Source organism: Microcaecilia unicolor, chromosome 6, assembly GCF_901765095.1.
Source record: "Microcaecilia unicolor chromosome 6, aMicUni1.1, whole genome shotgun sequence".
In the NCBI taxonomy this organism is placed as follows: Eukaryota; Metazoa; Chordata; class Amphibia; order Gymnophiona; family Siphonopidae; genus Microcaecilia; species Microcaecilia unicolor.
The window spans coordinates 342038060-342058591 of record NC_044036.1 but is presented as its reverse complement, the minus strand read 5'-3'; the positions used below and the strand labels follow the sequence as shown (position 1 = coordinate 342058591).

At 49.0% G+C, this 20532-nt stretch overlaps 1 protein-coding gene across 1 annotated transcript in view; it reads left to right on the top strand.

The window, feature by feature from the left end:
• RNF213 (ring finger protein 213) overlaps positions 1–20532 on the top strand; it is a 250730-nt gene that overhangs the window by 212975 nt on the left and 17223 nt on the right. The window contains 9 exon segments of the mRNA XM_030206876.1: positions 2670–2706; positions 2709–2879; positions 5844–6034; positions 7413–7541; positions 9100–9210; positions 9559–9804; positions 14466–14547; positions 16440–16474; positions 18152–18246. Coding sequence (XP_030062736.1) covers positions 2670–2706; positions 2709–2879; positions 5844–6034; positions 7413–7541; positions 9100–9210; positions 9559–9804; positions 14466–14547; positions 16440–16474; positions 18152–18246 — 1097 coding nt within the window.

The window sequence follows — 20532 nt, the reverse complement described above, 5'->3', positions numbered from 1 at the left end:
TCTTTATAGTCTGGTCCTATTTTGGTTCTGTAATATGTTCTTTTGGCCTGTCTTATTGCGTATTTGTATTTTCTTTGTGTGTGTTTCCAGGCGTTAAGCGTGTGTTCGTCTTTTATTTTTTTTTTCCATGCTCTTTCGAGTTTTCTGGATTGGCTGAGTATGGCATGTTGGATGTCAAAACTATTGGTCTTTCCGACACTGTGAACATGAGCACCACTGCTCGGCTATTTGAAATACTGAACTTGCTACGGCTGCACAATACCTTTAAGGGGCAACTCACAAAGAAATACTTTTATTCTCTGTCTCCATCCACTGGACATAGCCCATTGGTCTGGACTGGTCTGATAGGACTAAAGGAAAGAAAGTTATCAGGTATGACATAACTTTTCCTTAGTGTTAATTCCAGGAGTTTTTCAGTGACATTTGAGGCCTGTGGAGGATTTTGTGCATGTCCAGGTAAGTAGTTTGTAGTGGAATGTGGGACTAATTATTCAGGGGATTGATAAAAGATAAGTTTATATTTAACTAGTTCTTCCAGATGAGATCCAGGTGTTGAACTCCCTTCACACAGCCAGTTAGATATCCATTTATCTTTACTTCATTTTTATTTTAATAGTGATTTTCAACATTTATAGCCTGCTATTTTCCAGTGATCAATGTGGGTTACAACTAGAACATACACATAAAAAAAAAATGCAAGACATAAGTCAAACTAAAATGCAATAAAACTAAATTAAAATACAAATTATGATAAAAATTAAAATAATACTCGGCATACAGACTAAGTAAAATGGAGGGGAAAAAAAAGCAAAGTGTATATCTGCTGTCAACTGATTTCTTTTAACCAGGTGGTGACTGGAAGAAATATTTGGTCTCGCCTGCTAATTTCAGACCAGTCCAGAACCAATGGGTTATGCCCGTCAACCAGTACATGAAAACAAATGACTTGTGAGCTCTGCCCTATATAGCTCCTGCTCATCAGTGTTTCTGTAACAAAGCAAAGAAAGAGCAAAACGCCCGCCCCCCCCCCCCCACACACACAGTTTCCAGAAAGAGGGAATGCAGAGTTCCAACTGCAGACCTTAGGGAGCCAGAATAGCATCTGTTCTCCCCCCCCCCCCCAACACACCCAACACCTTAGAGCAGCACTCCAAATTGGTCTGGTAGGACTCAAGGAAAGAAAATTAGCAGGCAAGAACAAAATTTTCCTTCCTTATTTACCAGCCCAGTCCTGAACTAATGGGCGATAAAAATGGTTGTGCATCAAATTCTGATTCTTCCTATGTAGAAAGTACCCTAAAGGGGGGGGGGGGGAGTTATCAATGTGGGTTACCATTAAGTCATGTTATTTTACCACAAGCTTTCTTTTTTAGCACAGGGTTTCATCATATGAAAGGCCCTATGCTAAAATAGCCCAACTTGTGGTAAAATAACCCATCTTAATTTTGATAACTTCCCCCCTGAGAGACTGAAGAAGCAGGTCCCAAAATAGCTGTTGTTCCCCGGTTCTCGGTGGGGTCCATAAAGCCCTGTGAGGATGCAGCCAAGAACTCTGGAAATCAGTAAGTAGCCTCTCCACTGCCTTCGATTATGCCTGCACCTGTGGTGCCACAAGGTCTGATTGTCCCATGGCCACCACAGCAGTAAGAGCAGTTGGTGCAGTCCATTGAGGTTTCCAGTCCCTCCTGTGCTTCACTATCACACTGGCACACTCTCTTCCTACTGACCCCAGGCTCCCTTTCAGCGCCGCTCCTGGTGTGATGGGAAGTAGGCTGCAACATCAGGCTGGCAATTGAAGCTTCCTCCTGCTACATTAGGCCCTATGCTTGCCAGTATGCTCTCCCCCTTCAAGCCGACAGGATTGTCATGGGCAGATATCCTCTGGACCAGCAGAGCTCTCTGTGTATGTTATCTTTTGAGGCCAGGAGGGAGTTAAAAAGAGAAGTTTTGGTCCACAAGCAAAGGTGAGAGACCTAGGTATTCCCATGAATTTCAGCCACACACAGCTGTATTCTGGATTTCTGTCTATTCGGAGAAGGTCAGTTCGGTCCAGAAGCAGCACCACACCATCCTGTTGCATGGTAGGTCCAGCATTGCCTGCTGGAGACAGAGAAATACTGATGAGCAGGGGCTGCACGTTGCCCTATATAGAGCAGAGATCACAAGTTAGTCTCTGTCTCCACCTGCTGGTTGATAGGATTGGAAGAGTAGCCTACTGGTTATAGCACAGAGCTAACAACCAGCAAAGTCAAGTCAGGTTCAAATCCACTGCTATTCCCTGTGATTGTGGGCAAGTCACTTAATTGTCCATTTCCTCAGGTACAGACTTAGATTGTAAGCACTCCAGGGACAGGGAAATACTTAGCATACCCGAATGTAATTCACCTTGAGTTACTACTGAAACGGTGTGACCTAAATTCAAATAATAAATACAGTAATAACCTATTGATTTTGGACTGGCCTAGCGGATGATAAAGAATGGCACTGATGTGCAGATATCGCTGAAAGCTGTGAATGCCATGCTTCCAACTCTTCCTTTTAAGCTAGTAACTTTTTAGGTGGATCAAAAGTTATCCATTCACGAAGCTTAATTTCAAACACTTACACTCTAGCTGTGAACTCTCAAATGTAACCAGCTTAAAGTATTTTGAATGTTCTGTGGCCTGCAGGATGCTATGTATGAGAAGACAGGTGCCTTCATTAAGGAACAAAAGTGAATCAACTGAGGGAGGATGGACGCTTCCTGATGAGTTACCACCAGGAGATGCAGGAGCAGGCCCCTAGAGAGTCCTCCATAGAGTATCTGCAAGGAGTGGCACGTATCAGGCTCTGCCTGGACACCGCAGCACAGCTGATCTGTGAAACGTATGGAGAAGCCGGTGAGTGGCTCCGAGACATCAGACTTAAGCCTGACACTGTTGTGCCTGCGCTCTGTGAATTTCAGAGCCTTTCTCCTGTGTTCAGCCTCCATTCCTCTTTGATTAATTTACTTAATGTATTTTATATTAACACATGATTCCACAAAACGTAAGGAAGCAATATAGATCCAGTTTACGTGTTGCTCACCTCTACCCCACCAACCCCAACACAACCCCCATCCTTGAAACCATCATCATGTCCTAGACTGAAATAATGAGGCCTTCTAGTGTTTACAAAAATGTAGGGTTTCAGTGATATCCCTCAACTTCCTTATCGTCTGCTCCAGACCATTCCCAACAAGTGGGTAATATGCATTCCTACCAGCAGAGGGAGACTGAGAACTATTGAGTAGTGACACCTGTATATGGGGCTGTGCAACCCTGACCTGCTCAGTATTTCTCAGTCTCCAGCAGAGGTAGGTGAGTCTGTGCAGCCTTGCTCTTCTTTGGTTGGGTGTGCTATTTTTGGCCCCATTTAGTAAGAAAAGGTAGAATAGTATTTAAGAGATTGCTTCAGGGGTGTCCTGGATCAGATTTTGCTGCTGGTTTAAAAAAAGAGAGAGAGAGGCAAGAAACAGAATAAGCTTATTTGCTTATGTGGAAGCAGGCTCCTCAGGCCTTGTGGGCTCATTTTACAAGGCATACAGCGACATCCTGAGTGGAGATTACCTTACTGTTTCTGGATATTTGCAAGGTGGCGACGTGGTAGACGCTGCATACCTTTTGCCAAGCACTACAGGGTAGCACACCCGGAAGCCAGTTTTGGCACTTCAGTCCTCATTAGTCCTTCCCAGTGTTCTAGAGGCCTGCCCAAGGTTTCTGAAATGTTTCGCTGGTGCAAGTAATGGGTCAAATAACGAATGTCACCTTGCATGGTACTTCCTGCATATCTCTTATTTATTTATTTATTTTATTGCATTTGTATCCCACATTATCCCACCTTTTTGCAGGCTCAATGTGGCTTACAATTCATCGTGGAAACTGGAAATAGAAAATAATATACATTTGGTTTTACAGCAAGTATTAGGTACATGATGGTGAAATACATAATACTGGAAATAGAAAAGAGTATACATTTGTGTTAGCAGACGTTTTGGGTGCATGATGGTGAGATACATGATAGTATTAAAGTCATAGACATTAGGTACATGATAGTGTGAAAGCCGAAGATATTAAAGAACATTCCTGGATATCTTAAAGAAAGTAGAGTTACGCGTGTTGTTCTTTATGATATATTTTGTCGAAGAGATAAGTTTTCAGGAGTTTGCGGAAGTTGGTCATTTCGTAGACCGATTTCAGGTTACGTGGCAGTGTGTTCCAGAGCTTTGTGCTTGTATAGGAAAAGGTTGATGCATGCATCGATCTGTATTTCAAGCCTTTGCATTTAGGAGGATGAAGATTGAGGAATGTGCGGGAGGATTTTTTTTGCATTTCTGGGTGGTAGTTCTATTAGGTCTGACATGGGTTCTCTACAAATTGTCCAGAGATGAAAGAGGTCTATACTTGTTTGCTCATCTGGTTGGCGGGGGGGGGGGTTAGCAAGTTGTTTAAGGCTGTTTGTTCTTAGTTTCTCCTTACTGCTCGTCTACGTAAATACTGGGGAGCTGGACTGGATGCCAAGAAAGATACGGCTTAGCTCAGTTTTCAGTTCTCTGTCTCCACCTGCTGGTGGTTGGACACAACTATCTCACAGATTCTGGATTAGTGGGAAGGACTAATGGAAAGGAAATTATAAGGTAAGACCTAATTTCGCCATAAATGTGGCCATTGTAGTTTTCACAGGAAGGGTGTGATGTAGTCATACTACTTGCAGTCCTCTATCAGTCGTATTGCAGCATTCTGAATTAGTTGGAGCAGGTGGAAACTTGTTTTTGGTTTGATGAACATACAGGGTATTACAGTAGTCCAGTCATGACATTATCATGATCTGTATCACTGTGGTCAGCCTCCTCTTTTCAGTCTGTGGAGAGAGAATTCAAAGTTGACGCTGGTGACAATTAGTCAATTTATGGTTTATGTACTTATATGCCACCCTTTTCCAAGCTGGAGCACCCCCCCCCCCCCCCAAATCATCATGTGACATTCATAAATAAAATCTAATTAAAATAACAAAAAGCCTTAGTGGCCACTGAATAGTAAAGTTGCTCCCAAAATGTGCCTTCTAGATCAGTCTTTTGAAAGTCTATCTGCACGGAGTGGCTAAAAAGGACAATTCCAGGGACAGGATTAAGCTGAGGATAGAAAGTTTTTAATCCAAAAACATCTCTCCACAGTTATTGCAGGTTTAAATTTGAACTTGCTAGGTTGCATTTGGGTTTACCATAAAACAGACAGCTGTTGTAATTCCTCTGCCTCAGTCTGAAAATTGACTCCCTGGTCTTCAGAAGATTCAGAAGCTGAACTTTGCCTCAGTCTCCTGATATATCGAGGGATGGAGATTGAAAGAGTGCATCAATCTGGAAATGCACCGCTTCTGTTAACCCTCACTCCCTTATTCCCTGTCACGGAACTGCTGTAAAGTTTGGCCTTGAAAAGGAAATCCTAAAATAATGGTGCACTGCTCTCCTGCTATCACTCCTTGGTTTTTATGCAGGGTTGGGAGAACAGGGCCGCCGAGAGGGGGGGCAGGGGGGACAACTTGCGCGAGGGCGGGACACAGGGAGGGAAGGCCCGAAGGGAGGCGATCTACAGACTGCCGCCGCTCTGCTTCTTTCACACGGAGCGAGGTCGAGGTGAGGCGTTATGATTTGAATTCAGGGCGGCCCGGCCCTGTGGAGGACGGAGGAGGCGGCGGCCTCGGGGGGTGGGGCCCCGGGGGGGCCTTGCCCCAGGCCCAGTCTCTTGGCGGCCCTGTGGGAGAGTGCTGGTTGGGTGCAGGGGTGAAGAGCAGACTTTCTCTTACTCAGTTTCTCTGATTCTCCGCAGGCTCAGTGGCTGATTGTGAGAAGAGGTACCTACAGTGTGTGGAAACTTTCTGCATCAGGTCTACCAATGCCTGGCACCTCGTATGCCTGGTTCGCAAACTGGCAGACAAATTCAGCTTTAAGTTTGTTCAGGCTCTCTCCAAGGATGGCAGATACCGCTGGCTGTTCCCATCAGAAACCATTCAGCAGCAGGTGAGGGAAGGACCGGGTGTGCTGCTGCCCTCCTGAGCATGCCATAGTCTGTGTTTGGTGCCACGTGGAGTCTGATGGATCGCAGTCTGAGATCAGATAAATTTGATGAGTAGAATTGGGCTCTTCTTTGACACAATGGAAGCATCGAGCAATAGCAGTTAATCTAATCCAATTTTGTACATTTTTAACCTGCTTAATCCCATAAAGGATCTGAGGTGGTTTACAATCATACAGCCAATACAATCATTGGGAAGTTGCAACTTAAAGAGCAATTTTCCAGTATAATAATTCTAACAATTCGGAGGAGTAGAAAGGGAGGAAGCGTGATGGGGTGGGGGGAGGAGGAGTGGAAAGGGAGGGAGCGTGATGGGGTGGGGGAGGAGGAGTGGAAAGGGAGGGAGCTTGATGGGGGTGGGGGAGGAGGAGTGGAAAGGGAGGGAGCTTGATGGGGGTGGGGGAGGAGGAGTGGAAAGGGAGGGAGCGTGATGGGGGTGGGGGAGGAGGAGTGGAAAGGGAGGGAGCGTGATGGTGGGGGAGGAAGAGTGGAAAGGGAGGGAGCGTGGTGGGGGGAGGAGGAGTGGAAAGGGAGGGAGCGTGATGGGGTGGGGGAGGAGGAGTGGAAAGGGAGGGAGCGTGATGGGGGTGGGGGAGGAGGAGTGGAAAGGGAGGGAGCGTGATGGGGGGGGGGGAGGAGGAGTGGAAAGGGAGGGAGCGTGATGGGGGTGGGGGAGGAGGAGTGGAAAGGGAGGGAGCGTGATGGTGGGGGAGGAAGAGTGGAAAGGGAGGGAGCGTGGTGGGGAGGAGGAGTGGAAAGGGAGGGAGCGTGATGGGGTGGGGGAGGAGGAGTGGAAAGGGAGGGAGCGTGATGGGGGTGGGAGAGGAGGAGTGGAAAGGGAGGGAGCGTGATGGTGGGGGAGGAAGAGTGGAAAGGGAGGGAGCGTGGTGGGGAGGAGGAGTGGAAAGGGAGGGAGCGTGATGGGGGTGGGGGAGGAGGAGTGGAAAGGGAGGGAGCGTGGTGGGGTGGGGGAGGAGGAGTGGAAAGGGAGGGAGCGTGATGGGGGTGGGGGAGGTTTGACAGTTATGTTGGGGGAGGAGAGGCAGAACTTTTGAATTAAAATTCTAGCTTAATGGTTCATGCAGATAATGTTGACATTTCTCTTTTTGGTTTATCTGCTGCAGTTTCAATAAAAAGATTTAAACTAAAAACAAATCAGAGAAGAGATCGTCCATATCATACCCTGATTTAGGTTTTGGTTTCATTCCTGTCATGATGTGCACCAGACTCATTTCGATTTACTTCTGCATAAAGGCACTTGGGGGTTCATGCCCCCCTTCTAAAGTCATTTTGCTTCTCATGGCCCATCTCTGTGCTTTGTAGTTACAGATGGAACAGATGTGCAGCGTGGATTTCTTCCTGGTTTATGGTGAGGAGTACCAAGCCTTGCGGGATGCACTGGGTACTGCCATCATTGAGTGCAAGACAGAGGACATTGTGCAGGCTCAGAAGGTAATACAAGGAATCTCTCTTCACTCTCTGAGCTTGCCTGCCTGAGGTCTCCCTAGCTTTTCTCCCACCTCCTCTGCCTGCCTGAGGTCTCCAGGCTCTTCTTCCACCGGCTCTGCCTGCCTGAGGTCTCCCAGCTTTTCTTCCAAAGGCTGTGCCTGCCTGAGGTCTCCCAGCTTTTCTCCCAAAGGCTCTCTCTGCCTGATGTCTCTAGGCTGTTTCCCACCTGCTCTGCCTGCCTGAGGTCTCCAGGCTCTTCTCCCGCCTGCCTCAGATCTCCCTAGCTCTACTCTCACCGGCTCTGCCTACCTGGAATTAGATTGGATTTCTCTGACAATGACCTACTGATTTACAGCAGCAAAGAACCAACATTTAAACTTCTGGCAAGTCACATCCCCCTTTGCTGCTTTAGGTACAAGTTAGATTAAAAGCCAAGTTGGGAAGGAACATAATTCATCTGCCTGAGTTGTTACTTTCCTTGACCTTGGATTTAAAAAGACAAATCATAATCTTTGTGAAAAAAAATGTACTTTTATCCCAGCTGTCTCGTATCCTGCCTGGAGAGAGGTACTGTGTCAATGTGGCATGTTCACTCCCTTCCCAGGACCCTGGGTGACATGAGTTTGGTTGGATTTAGCTGCAGTCTTTTCGGCCCAGAAACCCAGCATCCAGAGCCATCTTTCTGTGCCTGAAGGATGGGGGACCAAACTGTGCCTTGAGGCATTTGTAGCTTAAAATAAAAAGAAATTGTAATGTGTCATGGTGGAGTGAGGGATGGTGTCATGGTCTGTAGGGTGTGGCATCACCTGGTTAGTCTTGCTGACAAGATGTTTGAGGTTAGCTCTCTGGAGGAGGGATGGAGAGGCAGGGAAAGAGGTCTGAAATGTTAAGTTTGATGTCATCAGAGCTGGTGCATGGGGTGGTGGGCACCCCAGGCAAACCTTCATCTCCCCCCCCCCCCCCCCCCCGAACTGTTAAATTTATTTATTTGGATTTTGCTCACACTTTTTCAGTAGTAACTCAAGGTGAGTTACATTCAGGTACTCTGGATATTTCTCTGTCCCAGGAGGGCTCACAATCTAAGTTTGTACCTGAGGCAATGGAGGGTTAAGTGACTTGCCCAAGATCACAAGGAGCAGCAGTGGGATTTGAACCGGCCACCTGTGGATTGCAAGACTGGTGCTCTAACCACTAGGACACTCCTGCAGTGGAGGAGTGGCCTAGTGGTTAGAGCCCCCCACCACCACCACGATTTTGATAAACTCAATATGATCGTTACACAAACATTTGCTAAAAATGCAGTTTAAAGAATTTGCTGCTGGTTCTTTGGTAGCTGTCAGGACCTATTGTTTTGCTCTTTGCTGCCCCCTTGCTGCAGGTTAAAGAATGTGCTGATGATTGTATGAGTTTGTTGGGTGTCAGGACCTATTTTTTGGCTTGGACTGTAGCAGCTCTTTGTGGTCCCTAAGAAGCTGTTGCTGCCTTAGTCGTGACAAATGGTGGCCGTGATGCACAGAATATTTGCATCCTGTAATCTAATTCCGTGTCTTTCTATCCTTAGAAATGTAAGAGTTCTGTTATGCAACATGCTGTCCACCTACTGTTGGCCATTTTTCGGGAACTGACTGTGCTGTATGGCTCCCAGAATGCTGCCCTGCGTCCCAAGCTAGCAGTAAGTCAATCTCTCGCTGCGTCCTTCACTTCACTTGGGTCTGTGCCCTCCTCTCTGCCCACGAATGTTCTCTTCCACGATGCCCAGGACCTGCAGCTACATAACTCTTGCGTACGATTTCTCTTTCCTGCAATGTAAAACAAACCAGTGAGGTAAGTCCAAGGAGGATAATAAAAATTCTTTATTGGAAAAGGTAAAAACAACCCGACACGGCCGTGTCGGGTCGTTTTTACCTTTTCCAATAAAGTATTTTTATTATCCTCCTTGGACTTACCTCACTGGTTTGTTTTTGTTTCTCATGGTATCGTAAGGTCCTTCTCCTCTTCCTCTTGTTTCGTTTCTTTCCAGCAACGTGAAACCCTGACTGAATTCATCGAGAATAGCAGAGCCTTGCAGCAATCGGATACAGTAGAGAAGTTTGCAGAATCCCTTGTGATGAACAGCCAGCCAGCGCTAAGGGTGAACCCCGGAAGCTCCAGTTTCAGAGGGACAGTGACAGAGATCCTGATTCACACTGCTGCTGTCCTGGTCTGTGGAAAGAACCGGGTCCTGGATCCAATGAGGAATCTGGCTTTTTCTCCAGCTAAGATGATGGTAAAGGCCTGAGTATATTGACCCCCCCCCCCCCCCCCCCCCCCCCCAGGAGACCCTTTCCTAACCGAGTAAAGGAAGACAACAGTCCAACTTTCACGGAGAGAGTAGTGGATGCTTGGAATGCCCTCCCGCGGGAGGTGGTGGAAATGAAAACGGTAACGGAATTCAAACATGCATGGGATAAGCATAAAAGAATCCTGTGCCGAAGGAATGGATCCTCAGGAGCTTAGTCAAGATCGGGAGGCAGGGCTGGTGGTTGGGAGGCGGGGATAGTGCTGGGCAGACTTGTACGGTCTGTGCCAGAGCTGGTGGTGGGAAACAGGACTGGTGGTTGGGAGGCGGGGATAGTGCTGGGCAGACTTGTACAGTCTGTGCCAGGGCTGGTGGTTGGGAGGCGAAGATAGTGCTGAGCAGACTTATATGATCTGTGCCGGAGGCGGGGCTGGTGGTTGGGAGGCGAGGATAGTGCTGGGCAGACTTATACGGTCTGTGCCAGAGCCGGTGGTTGGAAGGCGGGGATAGTGCTGGGCAGACTTATACGGTCTGTGCCAGAGCCGGTGGTTGGGAGGCGGGAATAGTGCTGGGCAGACTTATACGGTCTGCCACATAGGCGTAGTTTGACTGTTTCATTTGGGGGGGGGCAAAGAACGGGCGTGGCATTTTAGCATATCATTTGCATATATACATATGCAAATGAATATGCTAATATGGAGGAAGGAAATGAAATTTAAAGGCTAAATATCACAGATGCACATTTCAAAAAGCTGACACATTTCAATTAATAAATTATAAATAAAATACTTTTATTTACCTTTGTTGTCTGATCATTTAGTTTTTCTATTCGCTTTGATCCCAGTGTCTTCTGTTTTATGCAGTGTCTTCTTTCCAGTAGGCTTCCCTCTGCTCCCACCCTCCCAGTCCCATCCATCTCTTGCTCCTTCCCTCTGCTCCCCACCCCTCCCAGTCCCATCCATCTTCTGCTCCTTCCCTCTGCTCCCCACCCCTCCCAGTCCCATCCATCTTCTGTTCCTTCCCTCTGCTCACCATCCCTCCGTCCCATCCATCTTCTGCTCCTTCCCTCTGCTGTGCCTGACCTCTCCCAATCCCATCCATCTCCTGGTCCATCCCTCTGCTCCCCACCCCTCGCAGTCCCATCCATCTCTTGCTCCTTCCCTCTGCTCCCCACCCCTCCCAGTCCCAACCATCTCTTGCTCCTTCCCTCTGCTCCCCACCCCTCCCAGTCCCAACCATCTCTTGCTCCTTCCCTCTGCTCCCCACCCCTCCCAGTCCCATCCATCTCTTGCTCCTTCCCTCTGCTCCCCACCCCTCCCAGTCCCATCCATCTTCTGTTCCTTCCCTCTGCTCACCATCCCTCCGTCCCATCCATCTTCTGCTCCTTCCCTCTGCTGCGCCTGACCTCTCCCAATCCCATCCATCTCCTGGTCCATCCCTCTGCTCCCCACCCCTCCCAGTCCCATCCATCTTCTGTTCCTTCCCTCTGCTCACCATCCCTCCGTCCCATCCATCTTCTGCTCCTTCCCTCTGCTGTGCCTGACCTCTCCCAATCCCATCCATCTCCTGGTCCATCCCTCTGCTCCCCACCCCTCGCAGTCCCATCCATCTCTTGCTCCTTCCCTCTGCTCCCCACCCCTCCCAGTCCCATCCATCTCTTGCTCCTTCCCTCTGCTCCCCACCCCTCCCAGTCCCATCCATCTCTTGCTCCTTCCCTCTGCTCCCCACCCCTCCCAGTCCCATCCATCTTCTGTTCCTTCCCTCTGCTCACCATCCCTCCGTCCCATCCATCTTCTGCTCCTTCCCTCTGCTGCGCCTGACCTCTCCCAATCCCATCCATCTCCTGGTCCATCCCTCTGCTCCCCACCCCTCCCAGTCCCATCCATCTTCTGCTCCTTCCCTCTGCTCACCATCCCTCCGTCCCATCCATCTTCTGCTCCTTCCCTCTGCTGTGCCTGACCTCTCCCAATCCCATCCATCTCCTGGTCCATCCCTCTGCTCCCCACCCCTCGCAGTCCATCCATCTCTTGCTCTTTCCCTCTGCTCCCCACCCCTCCCAGTCCCATCCATCTTCTGTTCCTTCCCTCTGCTCACCATCCCTCCGTCCCATCCATCTTCTGCTCCTTCCCTCTGCTGTGCCTGACCTCTCCCAATCCCATCCATCTCCTGGTCCATCCCTCTGCTCCCCACCCCTCGCAGTCCCAACCATCTCTTGCTCCTTTCCTCTGCTCACCATCCCTCCGTCCCATCCATCTTTCCTCTGCTCCCCACCCCCCCCGCGAGGTCCAAGATGGTGACTCCGTTTACCCCCTCTCTTCCTCCCTCCCTCCCTCCGGCGCAGGCAGCAGTCTTTTCCAGCGTTCCTGGCAGCGGTAGCGATATACACGCTGCCTTCGGTCTGCTCCGGAAGCCTTCTCTTCAAGTTCCTGTTCCCACCTATGCGGGAACAGGAACTTGAAGAGAAGGCTTCGGGGCAGAGCCAAAGGCAGCGTGTACAACGCTACCGCTGCCAGGAACGCTGTAAAAGACTGCTGCCTGCGCCGGAGGGAGGAAGGAAGAGAGGGGTAGACGGACACGCTCCTCTCCGTCCGCTTGGCTTCCCTGCCCTCTCTGTCTGCGTCCCGCCCGAAAGGAAATGACGTCAGAGGAAGGCGGGACGCAGATAGAGAGGGCAGGGAAGCCAAGCGGATGGAGAGGAGCGCGTGCCTGCATGTGTTTTTTTTTTTTTTTTTTTTTTAAACTAATGGCGCGGCGGCGCCTCGCGTCGTTTGGGGGGGCATTGCCCCCCCTCGCCCCCCCCAGTCTACGCCTATGGTCTGCCAGAGCCGGTGGTTGGAAGGCGGGGATAGTGCTGGGCAGACTTATACGGTCTGTGCCAGAGCCAGTGGTTGGGAGGCGGGGCTGGTGGTTGGGAGGCGGGGATAGTGCTGGGCAGACTTATACGGTCTGTGCCCTGAAGAGCACAGGTACAAATCAAAGTAGGGTATACACAAAAAGTAGCAAATATGAGTTATCTTGTTGGGCAGACTGGATGGACCATGCAGGTCTTTTTCTGCCGTCATCTACTATGCTACTATGTTACTATGTAACTTCTTTTGTATTTTGGAGGTATTGAGAAAGGCATGAGGGAACTGGGTTTGATTCCCACTGCAGCTTAGAGGCTAGGGGTGGCCACATGAGGCCTCACACGCCCAAGGGCCCCATGTTGGTGGCCCCAGCTTGTCCTCCTCTTTCCTTCTCCCCACCTCAAATCCAACGTCACTCCCTCCCTTCCTTTCAGATCTTCTAAACTTCCCTCATCCTCAACGCTGGCTGCGATTAAGGCATGCTGATGTGGCAGGTGTTGGGGCCCTCCCTCTGCTGGTCCTGCCCGTGCGGAAGCAGGCAGTTACCTCACAGAACGCAGGACCTGGCAGAGGGAAGGCCCCGATGCTGGCCAAAGCAGTGTGCCTTAATCGCAGCCAGTGCTAGAGATGAGGCAAGTTTAGATGGTCAAGGAAGGAGGGAGAGATGCTGGGTTTGAGGAGGGGAGAAGGATCTTGGAACCTTTTGGGAGGGGGGAAGGGAGGGAGGAAGATGGAGATAAGTTGGACTGTGGAGATGTGCTGCACCTTTAGGAGGGGGACTGGAGGAGAGGGGGACAGAGATGTTCTGGATCAGCCAGGAAGGGGAGCACGAGGGGAGAGAGAGACCAGACTGGGGGAGGGAAGAGACTGACGGGAGTGGGGAGCGGAACAGAAGAGGAGAGATGCTGGACGAAATGGAGAGGAGGAGTTATGCCAGATCATGGTGGGGCAGGTAGGGGATAGAGAGGGAGACATGCTGGACCTGAGGTATGAGAGGAAGGGGAGGAACCAGGGCACAAACGTGCTGGGCATGGAGTAACAATGGAGACACGGACCGAATCAAATGGAAAAATAGATTTTATTATGTATGTTGGTTTATGATCTACCTAGTTTTAGGCGGAATTGAAATTATTAAATAAATAAAATGCTCAGACTGCCAAGGTAGAAAAATGTATTTTGAGTTTTACTTGGAAAGTTTCAGGTATAACTTGTCTGGAATGTTTTTACGTTTAGGGAGCGTGCCAGGTGCCCTTGACCTGGATTGGCCACTGTCGGTGACAGGATGCTGGGCTAGATGGACCTTTGGTCTTTCCCAGTATGGCACTACTTATGTACTTATATGTACTTATGTACTAACTCAAAATATAGCAGCATATGCAATAATATATATCCAGTACGCTATAAATAATTTGTCACAAAATCATCAGATATGTAAATCTATTTTTTTAAGAACCTCAGTGATTTGGCTCACAAGTTAGAAAGTTCATCACCTGGAGACTGACAACACCCACTTCATCAGTTCTTAATCTTCAAGCTTGCACTTGGTTTTCTATAATGCAACTAGCACTTAACCTTTAGGCAGTAAAGTTATTGAAATGGGGAGGGGGGGGGGTTAGTGGATAATGTGCCACTGCTCTTATCAATTTTGCTTCCACAGGCCTCTGTATCGCACCCTCCACCCTCCCACCAACCAAAAAAAAGTTCTTGTCACTGCTGCACGTGGGTGTTAACATAGGGAGAGGAACTTGGGAAAGAGTGATGGGTTGACTTGGAATTGATATTTCTGCTTGGTCTGCTTTTCAGAATGCTTTCCTGCCTACCATGCCTGAAGACTTGTTGCATCAGGCGCGGGTGTGGGACGGAATGCAGAACCTGCGCTGGTACCGTAAGTATGGGAGGGACTGGTGGTAACGCAAGGCCTTTGTTTGCATTGCCACGGTTCCGTATGTCCGCTGGATGTTTTGGTTGGGAGGGGTGGGGCATGCCTAGGGAAGCAGGGCCTGTGTTTGCCCTGATGTACAGTGGATGAACAGAACTGGCTTGCGTATCCTGTCTAACTTATGCAGATGTCCAGCTCTGCTTGACCTACACGTTACCATGGATTCTACAGATTTAATATAGACACTTCATCAGCTGCTGAGATTCCCAGCTGTGCTGGCTAACCCTGCCTAGCAGAAACATCTGGAGCACAGCTAATTGGGGGGGGGGGGGGCAGGGAGAAGCAAACCATCAGCCACTATCCTGTCCTGCCCACATTCCAGCATCTCCCCTTCCCTACTTGCTCCCATCCACCGTAGTCTGCATCTCCCCTTCCCTACTTGCTCCCATCCACCGTAGTCTGCATCTCCCCTTCCCTACTTGCTCCCATCCACCGTAGTCTGCATCTCTTTTCCTCCGCCACCCACCCAAAATTTCTAGCATCTTGCCCCTCTTTCCTCCTCCACCCTACCACTGTGGGATTCCAAAGAAAATACAGGTTTTGGGGGGTGAGAGGTGGCAGCGCAGGCCGGCACAGCCAGAAAAGATAGCAACGAGGAAACCCATTAAAAGCTACTCTGATCATTGGGCCTTTCAGCCTCCCTAGCACCCAACGCTCAAAGCCTGCCTCATCCTACCCCTCCTATACGCTGTTGGAGGGATCCAGAGACACAGCATGTTTTCAGCATATGCTCACATGCTGGGTTGCTGAAGGGCTGCGGGTGACAGTGGCTTTTAAAGAGCTTCCCTGCTGCTATCTGGACAGCGAGGAAAGCCATTGTCCTGAGCAAGATGGACAACACACACCCAGCTTATTCCAAAATGTAGCCCAGGTGCACAGTTAGGCTTACTGGGCTCAGGGCCAGCAGAATTTTATGGGCGGTAATCTCTCGCACTCCCTCAGCAGTATGTCATGTCTCCCCCACCCCCCAGGTCTGTCTTCAAACTTCTCTTTATCCTAGAAGTTGCTGGCAGCGATTCACAAACCCTGCCCACAGCTGGACCTGGAGCTTTCCCTCTGGTGCGACCCGTCCACCATGAAACAGGAAGTTGCATCAGAGGAGGCAGGATGGGTCACATCTGAGGGAAGGCTCTGGGGCTTGGCTACAGGCAGCTTTTGTGAATTGCTACCAGTGCTGGTGGCTTCTAGAGTAAAAAGAGGGAGGGGAGAGAGATGCAGGATAACTAGAGGAAGGGAAGAGAGAAGCTGAGATGTTGGACCATGGGAAGTTGGGGTTGAGGGAAGAGAGAAGGAAGAGACGGGGTTGTGACATGAAGTTGGAAACAGTGGGGAGATGCTGACTATGGGGGGGGAGGGAGAGAAGAGGGGAGATGCTGAATACGGGAGGAGATGGCACTGTTTGGGGAGAAACTGCACTGTTTGGTTGGGGGGGGAATAGAAAAACTGCACCCTTGGAGGAAGGAGAAAGGCTACAAATGTGTGTGTGGGGGGGGGGAGGGGGGAGATGCTGGACCCAATAATAAATTTGAGAGAGCCTGTATTTGTAACTTCTTCAAAAATTATTATTGGAGGGCGAGGGAATGTATGGAGGTTGACTCGGGAGGGGGCGTTCAGTGGGGAAGAGGTGCACCACAGACAGCACCAGCAGGGGGGAGAGGAAGTGCACCATAGGGGGCACCAGTAGATTGGGGGAGGTGCAGCATGAAGACGTTTTGCCTACAGTATCAGATTCCCTTGGGCTGGCCCTGTCTGGCCTCTTTAATTCTGTCCCTTGCCTTGTCTCCTTTTGGGTCCGTCTCTTGTTGAGTGCCGTTCCTGTTTTTCTCTTTGTCTCCTAGAGTGTCCCAATGGTCACTACTGCACCATAGGAGAGGTAAGAAGTGTGTTTATTACATGTCTGTCGTAAATATGTAGAGAAACAGAGAACATGAGAGCAGTTAAAGATCACAAAGCCCATGCACAGCTCTGCAGCTTACTTGTGTCCTGCATATCAAACTTCTTGTGCAAGTAACAATAAAAAGATACGCCATAATCTGCAGAACACGACAAAAATTTATCAGTACATTAACTGTCCCCCTTCCTGTCCTTCAGCTCCTCTGTGCTTATTTTGTGTACACACACACGTGCAGGCTGTTTCTCGCATGTGTGCTCGCATGTGCATGCGCGCGCTCATATTCTCTCGTGCTTTGTTTCGCGCTGTCGCGTGTAACTGTTAGAGAAGGTTCTGCACTGCGTTCTCATTGCAGTTTGTATGTGGCTGTTTTTTTCACTATATGACTTATTTGAAAGGAAGCTTTTCCTCCCCACTCAACTGTTTGTCCTGATAGATGGAGGGTAATTTTCTAACGGGCCAATGTACATGTGCATAAGTCGCATCAGATTTCAGAGGGAAGCTACGTGCACATTCCCCCTTGGAAAAATTACCCCACTTTGCTACTTATTACCGCAGAAATTATGAGAAAATTCTGTGCGTTTTTCCTAAAATGCAGAAGGATGTGTGTTAAGTCGTCACCCCGGGAATGCCTCTACCTGTGCACTGTGGAAGCACACGTGGAGTGGCACCACGTGCATACGGTGCTTGTGCACGCGTGTGCTCCTGGCAATTTTGTAGGCACCATTTCCATGCATGAATCTCTCTAATACATATAAATGACTTTTGAAATAACTCCGCAGGAAACTGCTGTAAATTTTGTTTTATTGTTTTTCTTGCTTGCAGTGACTGCCTGCTCCTCTAACGGCTCTTCTCGCCCATGGCGGCGCCTGCCCCTCTAACGGCTCTTCTCGCCCGTGGTGGCGCCTGCTCCTCTAACGGCTCCTCTCACCTTGCCCGTGGTGGCGCCTGCCCCTCTAACGGCTCTTGTCGCCTCGCCTGTGGCGGCGCCTGCTCCTCTAACGGCTCTTGTCGCCTCGCCCGTGGTGGCGCCTGCTCCTCTAACGGCTCTTGTCGCCTCGCCCGTGGCAGCGCCTGCTCCTCTAACAGCTCTTCTCGCCTCGCCCCTGGCGGCGCCTGCCCCTCTAACGGCTCTTCTCGCCCGTGGTGGCGCCTGCTCCTCTAACGGCTCCTCTCACCTTGCCCGTGGCGGCGCCTGCCCCTCTAACGGCTCTTGTCACCTCGCCCGTGGCGGCGCCTGCCCCTCTAACGGCTCTTGTCGCCTCGCCCGTGGCGGCGCCTGCTCCTCTAACAGCTCTTCTCGCCTCGCCCGTGGCGGCGCCTGCTCCTCTAACAGCTCTTCTCGCCTCGCCCGTGGCGGCGCCTGCTCCTCTAATGGCTCTTCTCGCCTCGCCTGTGGCGGCGCCTGCTCCTCTAACAGCTCTTCTCGCCTCGCCCGTGGCGGCGCCCGCACCTCTAACGGCTCTTCTCGCCTCGCCGTGGCGGCGCCCGCACCTCTAACGGCTCTTCTCGCCTCGCCCGTGGCGGCGCCCGCTCCTCTAACGGCTCTTCTCGCCTTGCCCGTGGCGGCGCCTGCTCCTCTAACGGCTCTTCTCACCTTGCCCGTGGCGGCGCCTGCTCCTCTAATGGCTCATCTTTTCTCCTCCTTTTCTTTCACAGTGTGGACTTCCAATGGAAATTGCGCGATGTGTGGATTGTGGGGCTCCAATCGGTGGTCAAGGCCATAGACCAAAGGAAGGCTTTACAGTGATCCAGTATGTTCTCTCGGTGGTTCTGGGTATCCTGTGTTGTTTGTTTGAGGTTAATGGGGGTGGGGGGGATTAATGAGGCATCCTCTGTGATCTCTCCCAGTGTAGTGCAGTGCTTTCACAGTTTGGTTGTACAGTGCTGTGTGTCTGCTTGACATGAGCCAGGCCACAGAAGTTGGAAGCAGAAGACAACTTGTGCTTCTAGGAATGTGACCTATACAATTGTGTCCTTGCAAGTTGTTGGGAAACATTGCAAGCTTTTTAAGCCCAGTTTAATTGAACCCTGTGTAACTTGCCTTTGGTGAAACATTGCGCCTTGAAGCACAGTCGGCAATGTAGAGCGACTTTACATAAACCAAATGCTTATCAATCTTTTTGTGGCCGTGACCAAATAAAATTGAGAGGAACCTCCCCCCCCCCCCCCCCCCCAGGGCTGCAGAATAATGATGTCACCTATAAGTAACCTATCCAGGTCATAACTTCAAACATGGGTTTAAGACCCCATTTTGAGGTCCCAACAAATAGTTTAGGAAGCTTTGACTTAAACAGGAACAAAAATAGATTTTTAAAAATTAAATTTGGTGAAAACTAGTTGTCGTAGACTATAGAATGGATTGAATTTTTAAAAATTATTAATGACCTATCATATGCCATTTCAGTTGATTGGCCAGTTCAAATATTTTATTTATTATTAGGGTATATTTACCGCCTTTTTGAAGGAATGCATTCAAGGCGGTGAACGGTAGGAATAAATCAAACATAAGCAATAGACAATTTACAGTAGTAAAAATATCCAAGTAACAATATAAAGTATGGCACAGTTACTACTTAACAATGTCAACACAATACGTAATAAAACATTTCAATAGACAGTGTAGGGTATAAGCAAAGATGGAACATATAGAAAGGTGAGAGAGAGTAAGAGGAATTAGAAAATAAGGCGACTAATTTAGATTGCTGTGGATTTAACCCATAGCAGCCACTTTCCTTCTAAAATTTTGAAGTGTCACTATCGTTTCCCCTGAGGCAGCTACCAGGTTTCATGGGGGGAGGGGGCCTTGCTAGAGGGAAAGGGAACTGGGACTTGACATACCACCTTTCTGAGGTTTTTGCAACTACATTCAAAGCAATTTATTTATATCATTTATACCCCACAATTTCCCACCACTGGCAGGCTCAATGTGGCTTACAACATTTAGTTAACAAACAGAAACACAAGAAACAAAAGCCTGTGCGGCCGCGTTGCTGATCTGCAAGGGCAGGCTTCTGCATGGAATGTTGCTAGTGGAATAGCAACATTAACATTCCATATAGAATCTCAAATAGTAGCAACAGAATCTCAATAGTAGCAACATTCCATGTAGAATCTCAACTAGGGAAAGGGAAATGGGACTTGATATACTGCCTTTCTGAGGTTTTTGCAACTACATTCAAAGCGGTTTACATATATTCAGGTACTTATTTTGTACCAGGGGCAATGGAGGGTTAAGTGACTTGCCCAGAGTCACAAGGAGCTGCTTTGGGAATTGAACCCAGTTCCCCAGGATCAAAGTCCACTGCACTAACCACTAGGCTACTCCTCCACTCATTCCACCAATAAGAGCCAACCTCATCAGTGATGTCACAATGGCTTGATTGCTCGATACTTGGCTCACTTCTGATATTGTGATGTCATAAGAGAAAGGGGGAAAGGGAAATGGGACTTGATATACCGCCTTTCTGAGGTGTTTGCAACTACATTCAAAGTGGTTTACATATATTCAGGTACTTATTTTGTACCAGGGGCAATGGAGGGTTAAGTGACTTGCCCAGAGTCACAAGGAGCTGCAGTGGGAATGGAACCCAGTTCCCCAGAATCAAAGTCCACTACACTAACCACTAGGCTACTCCTAGTGGTGAAAGATCTATGGAAGACATTTAAACATGAGGTGTTTTTTTTTTTTTTTTTTTTGAGAATTTGATATATTTGATGGGACTTCGATATTAGAAATAATTTATTATTGGAATAATTTTTCTCTCTACATGGCTTAAAGCGATGTGGTCATTCCACTTTGCCAGACACTTGACGAATCAAGGAAGGATTTCCTACTAATCAATACTGACCAATCCAAACCTTTCTGTGACAATAAACACTTCTTTCTGTTTGGCTTGGTTGCCTAACGTCCATTCCACTTTTGCACCATTGTTTGACTTTGAAGGAAGAGTTAAGAGTTTTTGGGCTTATATGATATTATTGACTGAGATCTTTTTCTCCAATACTCTATTTTTATTAGATTATAGAATTGGGATGCA